General features: G+C 35.4%; 1 protein-coding gene and 1 pseudogene across 2 annotated transcripts; one reads left to right on the top strand and one right to left on the bottom strand.

Moving 5' to 3' along the window:
• Positions 1 to 3,931: 3,931 nt before the first annotated feature.
• Positions 3,932 to 9,172, top strand: LOC143557010 (tRNA (guanine(26)-N(2))-dimethyltransferase 2-like). The gene is made up of 12 exons (XM_077046185.1): positions 3,932 to 4,156; positions 4,640 to 4,897; positions 4,966 to 5,053; positions 5,755 to 5,876; positions 5,965 to 6,104; positions 6,229 to 6,301; positions 6,403 to 6,491; positions 6,575 to 6,680; positions 7,349 to 7,561; positions 7,651 to 7,845; positions 8,659 to 8,736; positions 8,841 to 9,172. Exons 1-12 carry the CDS (start codon positions 4,022 to 4,024, stop codon positions 9,075 to 9,077), a joined length of 1,734 nt encoding a protein of 577 aa, XP_076902300.1. The 5' UTR covers positions 3,932 to 4,021; the 3' UTR covers positions 9,078 to 9,172.
• Positions 9,173 to 9,284: 112 nt separating this feature from the next.
• LOC143557013 (UDP-arabinopyranose mutase 1-like) lies at positions 9,285 to 11,199 on the bottom strand (annotated as a pseudogene). The gene is made up of 3 exons (XR_013139494.1): positions 10,703 to 11,199; positions 9,855 to 10,105; positions 9,285 to 9,775 (listed from the first exon to the last, which is right to left on the bottom strand). The product of XR_013139494.1 is annotated as a UDP-arabinopyranose mutase 1-like (transcript).
• Between the last annotated feature and the right edge of the window lie 5,854 nt (positions 11,200 to 17,053).

Here is a 17,053-nt window from a genome sequence, read left to right on the forward strand (position 1 = left end):
GACTTGAATAATTCAATTAACTATTGCACCTTATCGATTTCCCATTCAAATACGTCCTTGGCCCTTCTTTCTAGGTCTTTCTCATTTTAAATATTACATTTTATTAATTAGTTTCTTGCTCTTAGCGTATGTACCGTATAAGTCCATATTTTTTGCTTGTATATGTATACGTCATACATACATATACATCTTACATACACAGTCGTTATACATGTAATTACGGCATACATACATACACGGCACACATAAATACACGTTATACATTCATATACGGCACTCATACATGCACAACATACATACATGCATATGCGTTATATTACATATACAACATACATACATATATATATGCGTTATATAAATATACGGCGTGCATACACGGCATATACGACATACATACATACATATACGTAATATACATATACGTTATCTACATATATGGTTTGCATACATATATACATATACGTTATACACATACAAGGCCATATATACATATACGTTATATACATATACAACATGCATACATACATATACGTTATATGCATACACGACTACATATACATATACGCTATATACATATACGGCATGCATACATACATATACATTATTTACATACACGGCTACATATACATATACGCTATATACATATACGACTACATATACATATACACAATATACATATACCGCATGCATACATACTTATACGGCCATGTACATATACGTATATATACTTATACGGCCTATACATACTTATACAGTCATGTACATATACGCATACATACTTATATGGCCTATACATACTTATACGATCTATACATATACGACATACAAACTTATACGCCCTATATGTGTAGACCAGCCCTCTTCTTCGAGTTTTTAGGGTTTTTCTTCGATTCTGGCGCCATCAGCCGCCGTTAACCACTATGGTTGGCCCGATTTGATTGTTTATAACCCAAGTAGCTTCGGGGCGTCCAGATTATAAGCTAAGGTGGCCCTTAAGCTCGTTTTTTGGTTGATTAAACACCCGAATAAAGCTAGATCTAGATTCAAACATTTATTATCGGCATCCCTAGGATGCGGTGTTGGGTTCTAAAATGTTGGGTCAGCTGAGGTAAATGATTTCTTATCTTCGGTTGGTCTTGGATTGTTGAAAAGTATAGTGTAACGAGTGTTTAGCTTGAGTGTGTGTTTTTGATGGTGTAGGCTAAGGTGTAGAATGATGGAGATGGAAAGGATATAGGGTTTAATGGGTATTTATACTCCCTAAGCCCATGGACCTTAGGCTCATATTCATCTTAAGTCCATAATTAATTCAATCTATTTTAGCCCACCATTCTTTTATCTTTATTATTATATTATTATTATTCTACTAACTCAAATTAATTCTTCCGGCGCAACTAATATTTTAATATTACTCAAGGAAATCTCGGGATGTTACATGTTCCTTTGTTTTGGTCAGGGTGTGACATCCTTAAGCTGTAATCATGTTCTTTAACCACTATTATAGTTACACGTAAAGCCACCCAGCTTGGGGTATTGCATGATGCATAACCCTAGCCAACACGTCAACTAATTAGTTATCCAATATACAATGATCATATACCTCTATACGAGCGCATACCATAACACATGTTGGATGATACGAGCGTATGCCGTACATTAGGCTTCATATACGGGTGTGTGTATTAACATTCGACCTCTCATGTTAACCAATCTTGTATGTTTTGCCATCAATAAGCTTACAGATTTGTTATTGGTCGCCCAAAGTTGAAACTTCATAGGCTAGGAGCGTATCCATCATAATACTACTCCCGGGTGCATGCTTACGTGTGAAGTTCTCCACTTCTCCACAACTATTACGCTCAAAACATTTTGGTGATTTATAAAATGTTGTATTTCTATTGAACCCATCGTCTCTCATATTCATGTACATGTACCATACTATTAGCTGGTTATATATTCTTAATGTTTAAACCCAATTACCCAGTTCATTTAAACCCACTTTTATTAAAGAGAAAATTATGAACCCCCCCCCCCCCCCCTCGAGTAATATGGGCAGGATACCCCTGAACCATTGAATCTTAATTTGCGCGTATTGAACCACTTGAGTTTTCCGGCGGGCTCAATATCCCCCTTTTCGTTAATTTTGACTGTTAAGGAGTGTTATATTTGGGGGTATTTTAGACTTTGTACATCATATAATTAGGTGATTGAATTGAGCCACTATGATATATTGTTCGAGATTTAGTTCGAGAAACCAAGTACTGTTTTTCCGCTTACACTATCCATTCTCTTTATACTCCAATATTCTTCTACACTCAATTTAATTTTTCTTCTTCTCCTCAGCTTCCTCCCAATTTCCCTTTTCTTCCTCTCCTCATCTACCTCATCCTTTATATTCAACTTATCTATCCATCCACACCATCCGAAGAGTAATCGTATAACATTAAGGAGTCGTTTGGTATAATGTTAGAGTATTAATGTTTCCAATAAATAGGATATCTCTGAATCTTAAAGTTAAATGTACAATATATTTGGTTATATCTCTTAGTGACTCATTCAAAGTGTACAATTCAAAGATTACAGGTGTGTTTGGGATTCCTTATTTGAGTGAAAAAGGACTTCTTGTTAAAAGACCTTATTAACTTATGGATTTTTTAAAAGAAGTTTTTAAAAAAATGTTTGGATTAGCTTATATGTTGGAGAAAACCAAAATGACTAAAAAGGACACTCTTTTTCAAAAGAAGTGTAATGGGTTTTGAGGGTTAGAAGGGTGTAATAGGTAAATCAAACCCATTAAGTTAATAAGTTAGAATAGTTTACCTTATAAATTTATATAAATATAATTTTCATTCAAAAGTAACCTAAAAGTAAATGATTCCATAACAAAAAATAATCAAAAAGTTAATCCATGTTAAAAAAATAATGCAAAAGCACTTAGTTTATTAAAAAATAGTCCTAAAGTTTACACGTTTGAATGTTTATTGTTGGGTTAAAAGTTATTTCGAAAAAATACGGGCCGCTGAAATAAAAATTTCTCGGACACAAAACCGGTTTGCCGATAAAAACCGGTATTTTAGACAAAAACCGGCGATACGATGTTCTAGCAAACCGACCAAAAATACCGGACTCAAAATACCGGCCTGCTGTGCAAAATCCGGTTTAACCGGTTCAACCGGCCGGTTTGAACCTGTTTTTAAAACACTGTTAAAAACCATAAGTCTTTAATGTTTGCCAAACACCTTTTACACATTATTAACTTTTTAAGAAATTAATAAGTTATAAGTTGATGGAAATAAGGAATCCCAAACACCCCCTACATCGTAATTCGTGGGAGCTCTTATTAATTAATTAAGCACCAGAAACCTCCTTAGTTTAATATTTAATAGGATGTTTGTATACCCAAATTGTTTAGAATAAATTTGTATTTTCGCCACTTCAGTCCAAAATTTTGGAGTTAATGGCCATTTTCGTCCATATGGTTTGCTACTTTCGCCACTTCAGTCCAAAATTTGTATTTTTGTCAATTTAGTCCTCATAGTTTTAAATATTAGCAAATTACGTCCTATCCGTCTAACGGCATCGTTTTAAATATTAACCAATTTTTGTCAATTTAGTCCTCATAGTTTTAAATTGACAAATTTTCAAACTTTGGACTGAGTTGGCAAAGATATCAAACCACAGGGACTATAATGACCATTAACTCAAAATTAAAAAAAGAAAGAAAAAAATACCCTTAAACTAACGGCATAGCTGGATGCCGTTAGACGGATGAGACGTAATTGGCTAATATTTAAAACTATAAGAACTAAATTGACAAAATTAAAAGTTTTGGACTGAAATGACGAAAGTAGCAAACCACAGGGACGAAAATTGCCATTAACTCAAAAAGAAAATTGGGTTCTTTTTCTCTTAGTTCCCACTTTATAAACCACTCAACTTGAATACTTTGAGCTTCTTCCGCAAAACCCGGTAGTCTCTAACTATCTTAAACATATCTCCGGCCGCCGGAAGAATCCAACAAATGGGTAGCGTTGAAGAACAGAAGATTAACAAGACCCAGCGGCCTTTTGATCTCAATGACTACACCATTATCAAAGAAGGCGAAGCTGAGATTTTGATGCACAAGAAAAACCAAGTCTTTTACAATAAAGCCCAGGTCAATTATCACATATTTATGCTGTTATGGATGTTATTTGTTGAAAGTATGTTGTGGGTGTGATGTATTGTGTGTCTTTATGGTTAAAGTTTGTTAATTTAGGCTCTATAAATAGGTTGCCTCATTTGATACAAACAAATAGGGGCTTTTTATTGGAATTAATGTATTGTTTTGTCTGATGGGATGCAATGGTTTATTGCATTACTTTGTTGATTACTTTAGATATAGTCCATTTTATTCCTTTTTAATTCAAAAAAGCAAACCGAATAGACATTTAAGTGTCACATATACATATGAATCAAGTTGTTAAGTTATGCATATGTAGTCTATTATTGTTGCCTTTGATTTGAGGGTACCCAATTCTGTTGTTCGCATTTATTAAGGATATTTTTAGATGGTTGACAAGTAGTCAAATGTTTGACTTAAACTATGCACAAAATCAAAGCCTCAAATGTTGTGACATCATGGTTATACGCATATCAGGTTAACAACCGAGACATGTCAATTGCTGTACTGAGGACATTCATTTCAAAGCGTAAAGAAGAACATGGAGCATTGATGTCTAAAAGAATGAATAAAGCATCAAAAAAAGAAAACCATTCTTCGAATGGAATCTCCAATGGTGAACATGAAGCTTCAAAGGAGATACCCGAGGGTGAACCGTGTAGCAACGGTGATGAACCCGGGAAACCTGTAGAGGGTAAAGTTCAAGGGCAACTTAAGCCACCGAGAGTTCTTGAGGTTCCCATTTTTTATTTGTATATGCATGTTTTATTAACTTTTTATTTATATTATCCTTGGATTTGTAGGCTCTGTCAGCTTCGGGACTAAGAGCTCTTAGATATGCAAGAGAAGTGGAAGAGATTGGACAAGTTGTCGCACTTGACAACGATAAAGGTGGGTCATAAAACATGTTATTCTAGCACATTCCTTGAATTAACTCATTGTGATTATGCCTGTAAATAAATTGAGCGTTTAGTGAACCGTTCAGCGAGAAGCCTGTTTATGTTTATTAACGAGCGAACATGAACACATGTCCAGTTTGTTTATTTATGTTTGTGAACATTCATTTACGTTCGTTCATTTATGGTCGTTTATGTTTGTTCATTTATGTTCGTGAATGTTCGATTACGTTTGCTTAAGTTTGTTCGCCTACATTAATTTTGCTTAGGCACATTACAATTTAGATTTTAGACTAGTGTTATGATATCAAAATATTATACTTTAAAACTTATTATAGTTTTATTAGATTGTTAGTCCCAACAAATTGATATTCAGTTATTCACGTTTACATTCAGTTGGTGTTTGCTCATCTATGTTCAGTTATGTTTGTTCGCTTTTTGGTCATATTATTAACGATCAAACATAAAAGAAGACGGACACACTCATTTTCTTAACGGACAAACATGGACAAGAAAACCTCGTTTGTTTAATTGTCTGTGTTCGATTGTTTGTTTAGTTATAGTTAAAAGAACAAACATGAACATGCCTTGTTTGTGTTCATTCGGTTTGTTTACAAGTCTAATTGTGATAGTGCAAATCTTGGTTGAAAATAGTAAAAATACTTGATTTTAATATCTGTTATTGCTTTTGTGCAGCATCTGTTGAAGCTTGCAGAAGAAACATAAAGTTTAACGGTGCGGTCGCGAGTGCGAAGGTGGAATCGAATCTGGTTGATGCTCGAGTCTATATGATGACGCATCCTAAGGAATTTGATGTGGTATGCATATGTGTTTATCTATCAACCATCAAATTATAATTTTTTTTATTATTGTTTGTATTTCGTAACCATTGTTTGTTGATTTTAGGTTGATCTTGATCCGTATGGTTCGCCCTCCGTGTTTCTGGACTCTGCGGTTCAATCAATTGCAGATGGCGGGTTGCTAATGTGCACCGCAACAGATATGGCGGTTTTATGTGGTAGCAATGGCGAAGTCTGTTATTCAAAGTAAGATTTATTCTTTTGCTTGGGGAAATACATATATGTTCTTGAAAACTTGCTTAATACTCAAAATATCATGTTTACCCATTTCGACGTTGACGCCCTTAAATAATGTTTAATTGTGACTTAGATATGGTTCGTACCCTTTGAGAGGAAAATATTGTCACGAAATGGCTTTGCGGATCGTACTTGCATGCATTGAGGTATTTCTCTAGAAAAGTGGATTTGTTCAATTTGTAATTTAATATTGTTTGTTAAAAATTATTGTTATATTCCAACATTTTGATACCATCTTTGAGTGCAGAGTCATGCAAATCGGTACAAACGATACATTGTCCCTGTGTTATCTGTTCAAATGGACTTTTATGTTCGCGTGTTTGTTCGAGTTTACACGTGAGTGTCCTTTGTGCAAATGATAATATATAGGCATATAGTCACATTTTTTACATGTTTACCAAGTTATAAAATAAATCCAGGTCAGCAAGTGCAATGAAGAATACGCCTCTTAAGCTCTCATACGTGTATCAGTGTGTCGGTTGTGATTCCTTTCATCTCCAACCAATTGGAAGGACCGTTTCTAAAGTATGCTTCTTTTTAACAATCTTTGAATTTGTACATAGGAATCAACACATTTTAGGGTGTGCATATAATCAAATTAATCGATCCATAACCGAATTAACCGAACCGATATAACCAAAAATCGATGGGTCGGTGTATTGTTTTATTTTAATGACTAAAACTAGTGGGTCAGTTTTGCTGATTTCACTGTTACGAACCTACCCAGTATATAAAACCGATCCGTATAACCAAATGGTAAGTAATATATACAAATGTCAAATTGATAAAGGCCAAGTTATTCAAGCGAAAATGTGTAATAACAATTTATTTAGTGGTTAAAAAATTTTAAATGCAAACTTTCACGCCCAAAGTTTCAAGACCAAATCTAGTTCACTGTTAATCGACTTATAATCGAACGAACATGTTAAACTGATTAACCGTTCAGTTATCATTCTCTGGTTAACCAAAAGTTCGGTTATGGTGACGATTTTTGGCCAAAACCGACCCATGCACACCCCGGACTTTGAGTCAAACTTATACTTTTTTAATGACCCGGTTTGACCTGGCCTAGTTGGACCCACAGCTCGACCCCATGTTTTGGCAGACTTACTGTTGACTATCTTGAATATAAATTTAATTAACTTTCTTTATATATATATATATATATATATATATATATATATATTTTGAAGAATACTAGTGTAAGGTATCTTCCTGGGTTTGGGCCCGTGGTCCCACAAGACTGCAGCGATTGCGGGAAGAAATATAACATGGGTGGGCCCATTTGGTCTGACCCGATTCACGATCAAGATTGGGTGGCATCAATACTATCTAATGTGAAAGCTATGAAGCATCGGTATCCCGCGTTTGGTCGGATTTCTGCGGTTCTGACAACTATTTCAGAGGTCGGGTTATCTCCTTTAACTTGACTCTATTAATATTTGACCCGTTTTCCATTTTATTGACCCATTGCAATTGAACTCCAAATATTCAGGAACTGCCTGATGTTCCTCTGTTCCTGAGTTTGCATAATCTATGTGGGACCCTCAAATGCACGTCTCCGTCAGCTGTAATATTCAGGTCTGCCGTGATTAATGCGGGTTATCGTATATCGGGAACTCACGTTAACCCGTTGGGGTTAAAATCCGATGCTCCTATGGATGTTATATGGGATATCATGCGTTGTTGGGTGAGTGTGTTTTTACCCATTTTGGTCATTTCACACCGTAGTTATCTAAATCGACCGTTTAAGGCGCTTAAGCGCATTATATTTGATTTCAATGCATCGATATTAAAAGCGCCACACACGTAACAGAAAAGATTACCCCATTCAGCGGCAGGGACTAAATGTGTTACTTTTTAAACTTCACTGGACTAAAGGTATAGTTTTTGAAAAACATGTAACAAATTCGTAATACAAGTTAACCACAAGGACCAACCGTGTAGTTAATTCTAATCGTTATCATTCATGAATGCATTTTCTGCATATCTGCTACTTTTTGAAAGTCACCACACTAATTCAAATTATTATTCCATAAATGCATTTTCCCGCATATTTTTTAAAGCTCATCATCATCATCATCATCATCATCGTATTCAGTATATCCCACCAATAGCAATGCTATGGTAGGGTCTGAGGAGGGTAAGATGTAGACAACCTTACCTCTACCCCATAGGGATAGAGAGGCTGCTTCCGATGAGACCCCCGGCTCGATAGTAGTTTTGCACAAGCCTTGGACATAAGGCACATAGCACTCAATCATCGGGACACCGGCTGATTGGTGCATGTGCCCTTGTCTTTCGGCTATCAACGCCACCACATGATGCCTGATTAACCTTTCCCCACTTTTAACGTTATTTTCACGAGATTAGTAAAATAACGTCAAAATTAGTGCAATTTTACTTTTGCCCACCCGAGAGTTCACACATATATACATTATATGCGTGCACCGCCAGCAGGGCAAATATTTTTTTAAAGCTAATCTTTTTTTTTTCTATCAAGGTTAAAAATCATCCCGTGAAGGAGCAATCGTCCGATCAGTCGGGAAGTGTAATCCTCGCCAAAGAACCCGTTCTTCAGGTTTCTTGCAGCGCTTTATTATTATTTTTATACTTTTATCGAACCAGTTTCTTTTATCATTTTTTTTTTTGAAATTTATGTTTCGTGTTCGATTCGTCAAACAGGCTAACTTTGCACAAGCAGTGGCATCTCTAAGCAAAGCTCAAGCCAAGAAGGTGGCCCGTTTCCTTCCAAACCCGGAAAGACACTGGGGCCCAAAACTCAGAGCGGGCCGAACCATAACCGGCAAACACGTCTCGTTATTGGGTGCAGACACAGTCAATGAGATTCTTAACAATAATGAACAAGAAGCCGAAGAGCCACAAGTGAAGTGTCAAAAGACCAAAGACCCAAGCTCTTAACAACCTTAAAGTTTTGCTTTTGTTTCAGTTTTGTTTTGTTTTGTTTTCATTCTTATAATTTGAAATTTTGAACTTAATAATATTACAGACACTAATGTTACGCGTTCAGTCCAATCTTACCGAGCTTGGCCCGGTCTGATGATCAAGAGTTTGCAAAAAGATTAAAAGCGAACACGAACCAAACTGAATCGTCGTATTATTATCTCTTCACTTGCCATTAACAGTCTTAGCCGGTGGGTTGAGCTCGTCCCAAGCGTCAATCCACGTAACCATCGCATCTGCAAGCTTGACAAAATATGGGTCGAGTTTTCCAAGCTTATCTTTAACTTGTTTCGCCAACTCTTTGTAACATGATTGAACTGATGCACTCTTTCGGGAGAATAACGTCTTGAAAAAAAGGTATCATTTCTTCTTGCCAAAATATGCCTTTTTATTCTTTTTTTAGGTTCACGAACGGGTTACTCGCCTTACTATGCCAAATGTAAGGCAAACCCGTTTTGATCCCAAACCCTAAATGGTCACATATCACCTTCACGCACCATCCTGCCCACATGTCGTCGTACCTGCCAATGGGTTGACCGTCACCCATGAGCCCGAAATACATAGCCGGGCCTATTAGGGTTCGGTCAAAGGCGAGGTTCATTCCACACATAGGGAATAGAACACCTTTTGGAAGTGTCATGATTGCATCAACATACCTGAAAAAGAGCCTGAACTGTGTTAACAAACCATGTATTTATTGGTCATGGGTTTATAACGAGTGATTTCACAATGTACCTTGTGTTTCTTTCTCGGGGCTTAACGAGTTGTGTCGGTGCGTCATAGTCGGGGATGTTGAGCCAAAGCCCGTGAGACACGGCGGTTGGTACACCCTCGCGGAGGCTAAACGGGTAGCCACGGACGAAGTCTGCACCATCTGAGAATGGGTCATATAGGGTGTTGAAGAAGTAAGGCGTCGATGGGTTGAGGAGGTTATTGATGTGTTGTCGAAGCGCGTCTATGTCCTTTCCGGTGGGGTCTTTTGCGACCTGTCAACATATCGTCAAAATCGTTATTCTAAGGTTTTGATGGATTTTAGGTCAAACAATTAGTAACGGGTTTTTACTATTATAAATAAAAACCAATTGTTTAAAATTAATATCAAACCACATCATTTCTAACGGTCTAAATAACAAGACAATAATGTTCCAATAATTTGAGCATTATAAAAAGTTACAGTGACCAAATTTCGACTTTCTGGTTTGGTTTTTCCAAGTGGTTTCGAGTATACATCGTAAACTAAACTGTTAGATATCGTTAAAAATAAACCAACCGGCTGACAAAAATTAAAAAGAAAAAACAACCGGTTAAAATTGTTTTGAAAACCGACGATAAAGCCAAACTGATGACCGATTTAATCAATTCCAAACTAAACATAAAAACCCCTAGACAGTGATTGATGATACCATTTGGTCTAATTGAAATGATATGATTATCTTATTTAATATTTCTCTTATCCCACCCTCTCCTTAAATGTTACTCTACGCTTAAGATATTATTTACTAGCTATGTTTGTCTGTATTTACATATAAATTAAAGAAATATATAAATGTAAAAGATAAAAATTTAACATAGAAACAACTCACAAAGCAATCATCATCAATGGTGAAGATATACTTCTTCTTGGACACCATATAACCGAAGCACTGACAAGCCGAATCCTTAAACGAAATACACGACGCTTTTTGACCCAAGATCTTATTAATATCGTTACGATTATAAAGCTCGTAATCAAACCCATCCGGGACCTTGATGACCTTAGACGTATCACCATCTTGAACGATTATTAAATGATACGGTTGAAAGATCGGTCTCCACATTTCAAGAAACTCGAGGTTTCGAATCGTGGGTATAACGATATCGAGTTCATCTTTTAGAGGGAATGATGAAGCAGCCATGGTTTAAAAGATATAGGGGAAAACAGAAGTTAATGGTTGAGTTAATGAGTGTGTGTGTGTGTGTGTTATATAAGTGTGGAGTTAGAGGTTGTAACGGCTGGGATTTGTTCAAAGTAAATTTATATTCCGAGTTTGTTGATTTGCCTTGTGTTACTGCTATGCTTACCGAAAGTGGAGGGTTTAAAAATTTTGTATGGGGTTTAAGTTACTGTTTCAGATTTATGAGATGTTGGGTTGGTTAAGTAGTCTAAATAAAATGTACATTTTGCAAGTATTCATCTAATTCTGTGAATGTCTTATAAGTTATATAACATTTTTTTTTTCAAAACATTAATAAATAATAAGTAATTTCTTTTTTTAAAAAAGATTCGATAATTGTTCAAAAATCGTCTCCAATTCGATTGTGCAAATTCGACTTACAAGATCCTTAAGGTTGACAAATCTTACATCTTTTTTTAAATCATGGAATCATACCTATAAATTTTGAAAGTTTAGTAAACTCGTAGTTATAAGAAATGATCAGACATTTTACCTTTCACATATTCAAAGGTTTAAGGAAAAAATGTTCTTGTTCGGGGTATGTTTTTATGCACGAAATTATGCCTTTGTATCTTGAAAGTTCACTAAAATGGTAGTTACAAAAAAATACATCTTACCCTTTTGAGTATTCAGTGTTAATGGAAAAATGTGAAAATAAAAAATCAATAGAACTAATACAATTAAATTAATTAATTTAATTAATAGCTTATACGTAATATAACTATAAGATACTTTATGTATTACAAATGTTAAATTTCAATATGTTAAAAATTGCTTTATTTTTACTGAAACTATTTATATTAAAAATATTATTGTTTTAATATTTCGCCTAGCTAAAATTAGCCGGCCCACTCCAAACCATAAACCAAAGAGTGAGGTCCGAATTATAAAACTATAAACCTGAACTGAACCGGTTCACAGTTAACCCAGCCAAGTCGTCTAATTTAGCTTGGTTCCAATCTACGGTTGCCAGTCAGAGTATGGTAAGTTGCTCACAAAACCAACAAACAAACAGCTAATATATAAGTATATTAATTTATGGAAATTATATGGTACAAAAACCATCACACTTGTACAAGAAAAAATCTCATAATTCACAGTACTAGCTAATACATGGGTAACAATTATGTAATAAAACCGATTCACGAATGTGTCATTCCGAAGGAGATTGTAGCGATGCCTATTTGGTGTTGGAGAAAAAGGAGTTGACAGTTGGCATAACCTCAGGTGGCCGTGTACGTAAGAATCTCCGAAGTCCATGTTCAGCGTATTTTTCACCCTCTTCGTGATTTTCAAGCACCCCCATGGTACGATGCGCCTTATTCACCCTGTAACACCACACACCGATCATTAATTCATTCTATGTACAAATTATTGATCAAAAAGAAGTTAAGAGCCACAAACAAAACTAGCCACACATGCTCGTCACAAACGTCATCGCAAGCATTAAAGGATAAACCTGCATCGTTAAAAATAAGTCTTTTTAGAATATACACTTTATAACACAAGGATCACGGATTTTATCTCACTGTCGTGCCTTCGGGCGAGTGTTAACGGGCGTTGGCCTTATATGAGGGTTTTTCCTGAATCAAAAGACGAGTGTATACCGATGTGGTGAAGTTAGCTAGTAATTCATTTGGAGGATTCGTTGGCTGTTTAAAAAAATAGACTAACATAATTAGATTTTATTTTAGTTTTAAACAAACCAACAGGTCGATCATCTAATTAAAAAGATTAAACAAGTTAATATGAATACAACTCTTTTAACTAAATGAGTTAGACATAATAACTCACTACCTTATTATTTTTTTGTAGAACCAGTGATGGGTTTTAGGCTATGTCAAAAACTCACTTTAGTTATCAAAACAATTACGATATTTTAGTTAAGATGTGTACATTCAAATTTTAGTTTTAAACAAGTTGACGGGGACTAGTTTAGTTAAAAGATTAGACAATTCAATCCAAACACAATTCTTTTAAATTAACAAGTTGACATGATAGCCCGCTGCCTTATTATATTTGTACCGGGTCCATGTTGTGTTTTTGCTATTGTCAGTCTGCTTATTAACACAATTAAGAATTTTTGGTTAAAATGTTTATTTAAAAATTCATAATAACATTTACATCAACTAACCATTATTAAGCATATTTTTATCCAAGTTAAGGTATGAAAATAATATATAAATTGTGTAATATAGTTTTATAAAAATACATGTTGTAGGAAACGAAAACCAGGTGCTACAGCCAACTGATTTGTTTGCGGGTTAACGTGATGGATGGAGCAGGGTCAAAGTTTTTACTTGTTATACGCGTTATGGCTGTACATCTCATTCTTTACATGGCTTCTTATTTAAAGGGCATTCGAGGGTAATTTGGTCATATGTATTCTCTGAAAAAGTAAGCAATAACAAAGAGAGTGCGTATTTAATTTTTTTTTTTTTGTATACGTTAGGATTTTAGAAAACCAAGCCGTATTATTTAATATAAGAATATTTGTACACATACAATTATAATCTATAGAAATAGATAGTAGTTTTTAGCTACGTTGATAATTGGGAGAGGGTTCATCTATAAAATAACCTTAGCATAAAAATGTAAACACCACCGATCTACAAAAGCAATGTTATAACAAAGAAAAAAACCTATAATAACAACAACAAAATAATCAAAAATAACAACACCAAATAATTATAAAAGCAAAAGATTAAAACCTAATCATACCAACAAATACTTATAAAGTCATATAATAAGAAATCAGGAATTACAAACAAAAAATAACAGCAAATACTTATAACAACAAACCTAATAATAACAATAAACTGGTTCTCACTGTTTTCACATTAAAAAGTATTAGTTTTTGATATTGAAAGTTGATAACCATGTCTTATATTAGAATACTAACACAAGAACGAGCATTTTATACATTAATAGTTTTTTTTTACTAAAGACATCTTAAAAACGATTATTGTATTCTCTTTAATTGATTTGAATATTATATTGCTATAATTGTTTTTATTTATTTTATAAAGTTAACATGTTACGTAATTATAATCAAAACTTCAAAGACTTTCTCTATGAATTTGGATCTTCCACAATGAAGAAGCACGTTTTTCTTAGGGATGTGTTATTCATACACCCTTTATAGAGTGTATATAGAGATAATATGTATGTTAAGAGGGTGTGTGAATATCCCAAAAGGGTGTGTGAATAACCATTGCCTTTTCTTATATTAGAATAGAATACTAACAAGTGGTAGAAGAGAGAGAATATATAGTCTTATATTTGTAATTAGTGTATTCTATATTAGTAGCGTAGATTTAATTGTGTCTGTGTTACCTATCAATGTTGTAAAATTTTATGGGTGTGGTAAACTCTCATTTTACTCTTTCTTCATTAACCAAAAATTCTCATCTTGGAGTTACAGGTGTAGGAAAAACACAGGGAAGAGTGTTATATAGGACCCGGGGTGTCACCGGTCACCCTCATTTTTTTTGCTTAGTAGTGTAACTTTTCGTGATTTAATCTGAAAATTTTTATAAGTATTGGTTCCGAACACCTCTTAATTATTTTCTGAGGACTTCGACCACCGCTTTATTTAAGCCCAAGCTTCGCCACTGAAAAAGCATGCTAACACGCAACTATCTACAAATCAATGGCTAGAGAGGTATATATTTAACTAGTCTCATAATTAGGTACGAAGGTCAAGGACTCAAGTCAAGGGTATCGGCCGGACGCCAACTCAGATCCGACATTTAAGACGCCCGAAAGACGTCAGCCCAAGTACTCAACCGCAGTCGGCCCACTTCCTTGGGCCCAAAACATGGAAACAAATGATTTTCGGTTCCTTTTGGTTGGACTTTATTTTCTTACATGTTGTGAGGCCATGTATAGTGAAGGGGCTACAATTGGGGGCGAATTGTGACACGTGGCGTCTAGTCAGCATGAAGTGGAAATTTGTTTTTGTGGTGTAATGGTGTAGGGGATACAAGTTGGCCCCACAGTGTGTTTTGTTATTATTTTCTTTTTATAATTAAACTAATTAAATAAAAACCAAATTATTTAAATAATTAAATAAAAATGTATTAAAATTAAAAAATAAATACAAAAAAAATACATAAACTAAAAAAAAATACACGAATAATAAAAATAAATTATAATAAAAAAACACACCAAAATAAAAATACACATAAAAATTTCTATAAAAAAACTAATCTATTCGTCTTCATCTTCGTCCCCGTCCTCGTCTTCGTCCTCGTACTCGTCTTCGTCCTCCTCCTCAACGGGACGATTATCCCACACGTGTTGAACCAAATCCGCCTTCAGTTGGTTATGTATATCACTTGATGTGAGCTGGTGAATGTTATACGTTCGTTGTTCTTGGGTTGGTTCAGGAAACTGTTCTGGAACGCTTCCTGGTATATAGTGTTGACATATTGTTTTTCCCTCGTCTTCTAAAATCATATTATGCAATATGATACACGTATACATGGCATCGCTCATTTTTGCCAACGTCCATACACGACAAGGGTTTTTCACATAATGCTAACGTTTTTTTAGAACCCCGAAACACCTCTCGATATTCTTTCTCGCGAACTCTTGCTTCTTAAAATAATCTCTTTTTTCTTCGATAGGGTCTTGAAACGTCTTGACGATGATCGAGTACTCTGGATATATCCCATCTCCCAAATAGTATCTGTGACGTTAGAAGGTATCGTTGGCATAAAACGGTAAGACCGGTATGCTACGGATGATGTAACACTCTAACACGGGTGACGCGTTGAGAACGTTTATGTCGTTGTTGGACCCGACTGAGCCGAAGTAGGCTGACCAAATCCAGAGGTCGTGTGAACAAATGACTTGAAGACTAACCGTTGGCACTCCATGATCACCACGAGTGTATTGACCTCGCCATGCGGTTGGACAGTTGGCCCACTCCCAATGCATGCAATCTATACTCCCGATCATGCCTGGAAAAGAATGTTTGCTTTCGTGTACATCATATATGCGAAGTCAGGTCGTTTGAAGTAGGAATCCTCAGATAACGACGAGAGTATAATTGTATTATCCCTATACAAATAAATTATTAAACAATATTTATATTAAAAACAATAGTTAATACAAACAATTTAAATATTACCGATGCAAAAATTCTCCAACGCATCTCTCGTTGTTTTCTCAGCCATCTTTAAATACTCGTCATTGATATCGGTCGTGTTGCCGTATGCGATGATGCGTAGAGCCGAACTACACTTTTGGATGGCGGAGAATCCTAAATATCCTCTTGCGTCGGGTTTCTGTTGAAAATACTCATACTCCTACTCCATATCTCCAACGATGCGCAAAAATAAACGCTTGGACATCCGAAAACGACGTCGAAACATAGCGTCGTTAAATGTAGGTGTGTCGTCGAAGTAGTCCTTCATTAAACGAGCGTTCGCTTGCATATGATCCCGAAGGATATATGACCATCTACATGGTGCCGTAGATGGAGCAGAGCCGGACACCATGTTATTGGCGACGGCCCGAACTGCATTCGTGACCTCTAAATGCTCTCCCGCCACTTGTCGACGAATCTGATGAATTCTTCGACTCTCGTTGATTAATTGATCCCAAATCTCGGCAGAGTTCGTGGAATCGGGGGAACTCATTGAGTTTGAAGAAATATGAAAAAAATAAAAATGATTGGTATTTTTATGTTTGGGTTTGTGTACGATAGGGTGAAAATGGTTTAATTGGTTTGATATATATATTAAGTTTTTAAATTAATTTTTTTTTATATTTAGCCGTTACCCAACGGTAACATTATTATTATTATATTGTTATTAATCAATCTCGCAGGCGACAAACTAACCCCGCCCCCGCCCCATTTCGCCCAGGGGGCGGTGTTCCACCCTAATTTCGCCCCAATCTCGCCCACTACGTTTGGCATGACTTTCTATAAATTAGTTTTTACTCTTCCAAATCACTTTTGGTGTCGACTTTAACTCAAGCTAGAGACAT

Source organism: Bidens hawaiensis, unplaced genomic scaffold (assembly GCF_021521415.1).
Source record: "Bidens hawaiensis isolate Kalapana, Puna unplaced genomic scaffold, B.hawaiensis_p1.1 tig00018769_1, whole genome shotgun sequence".
Lineage (NCBI taxonomy): Eukaryota > Viridiplantae > Streptophyta > Magnoliopsida > Asterales > Asteraceae > Bidens > Bidens hawaiensis.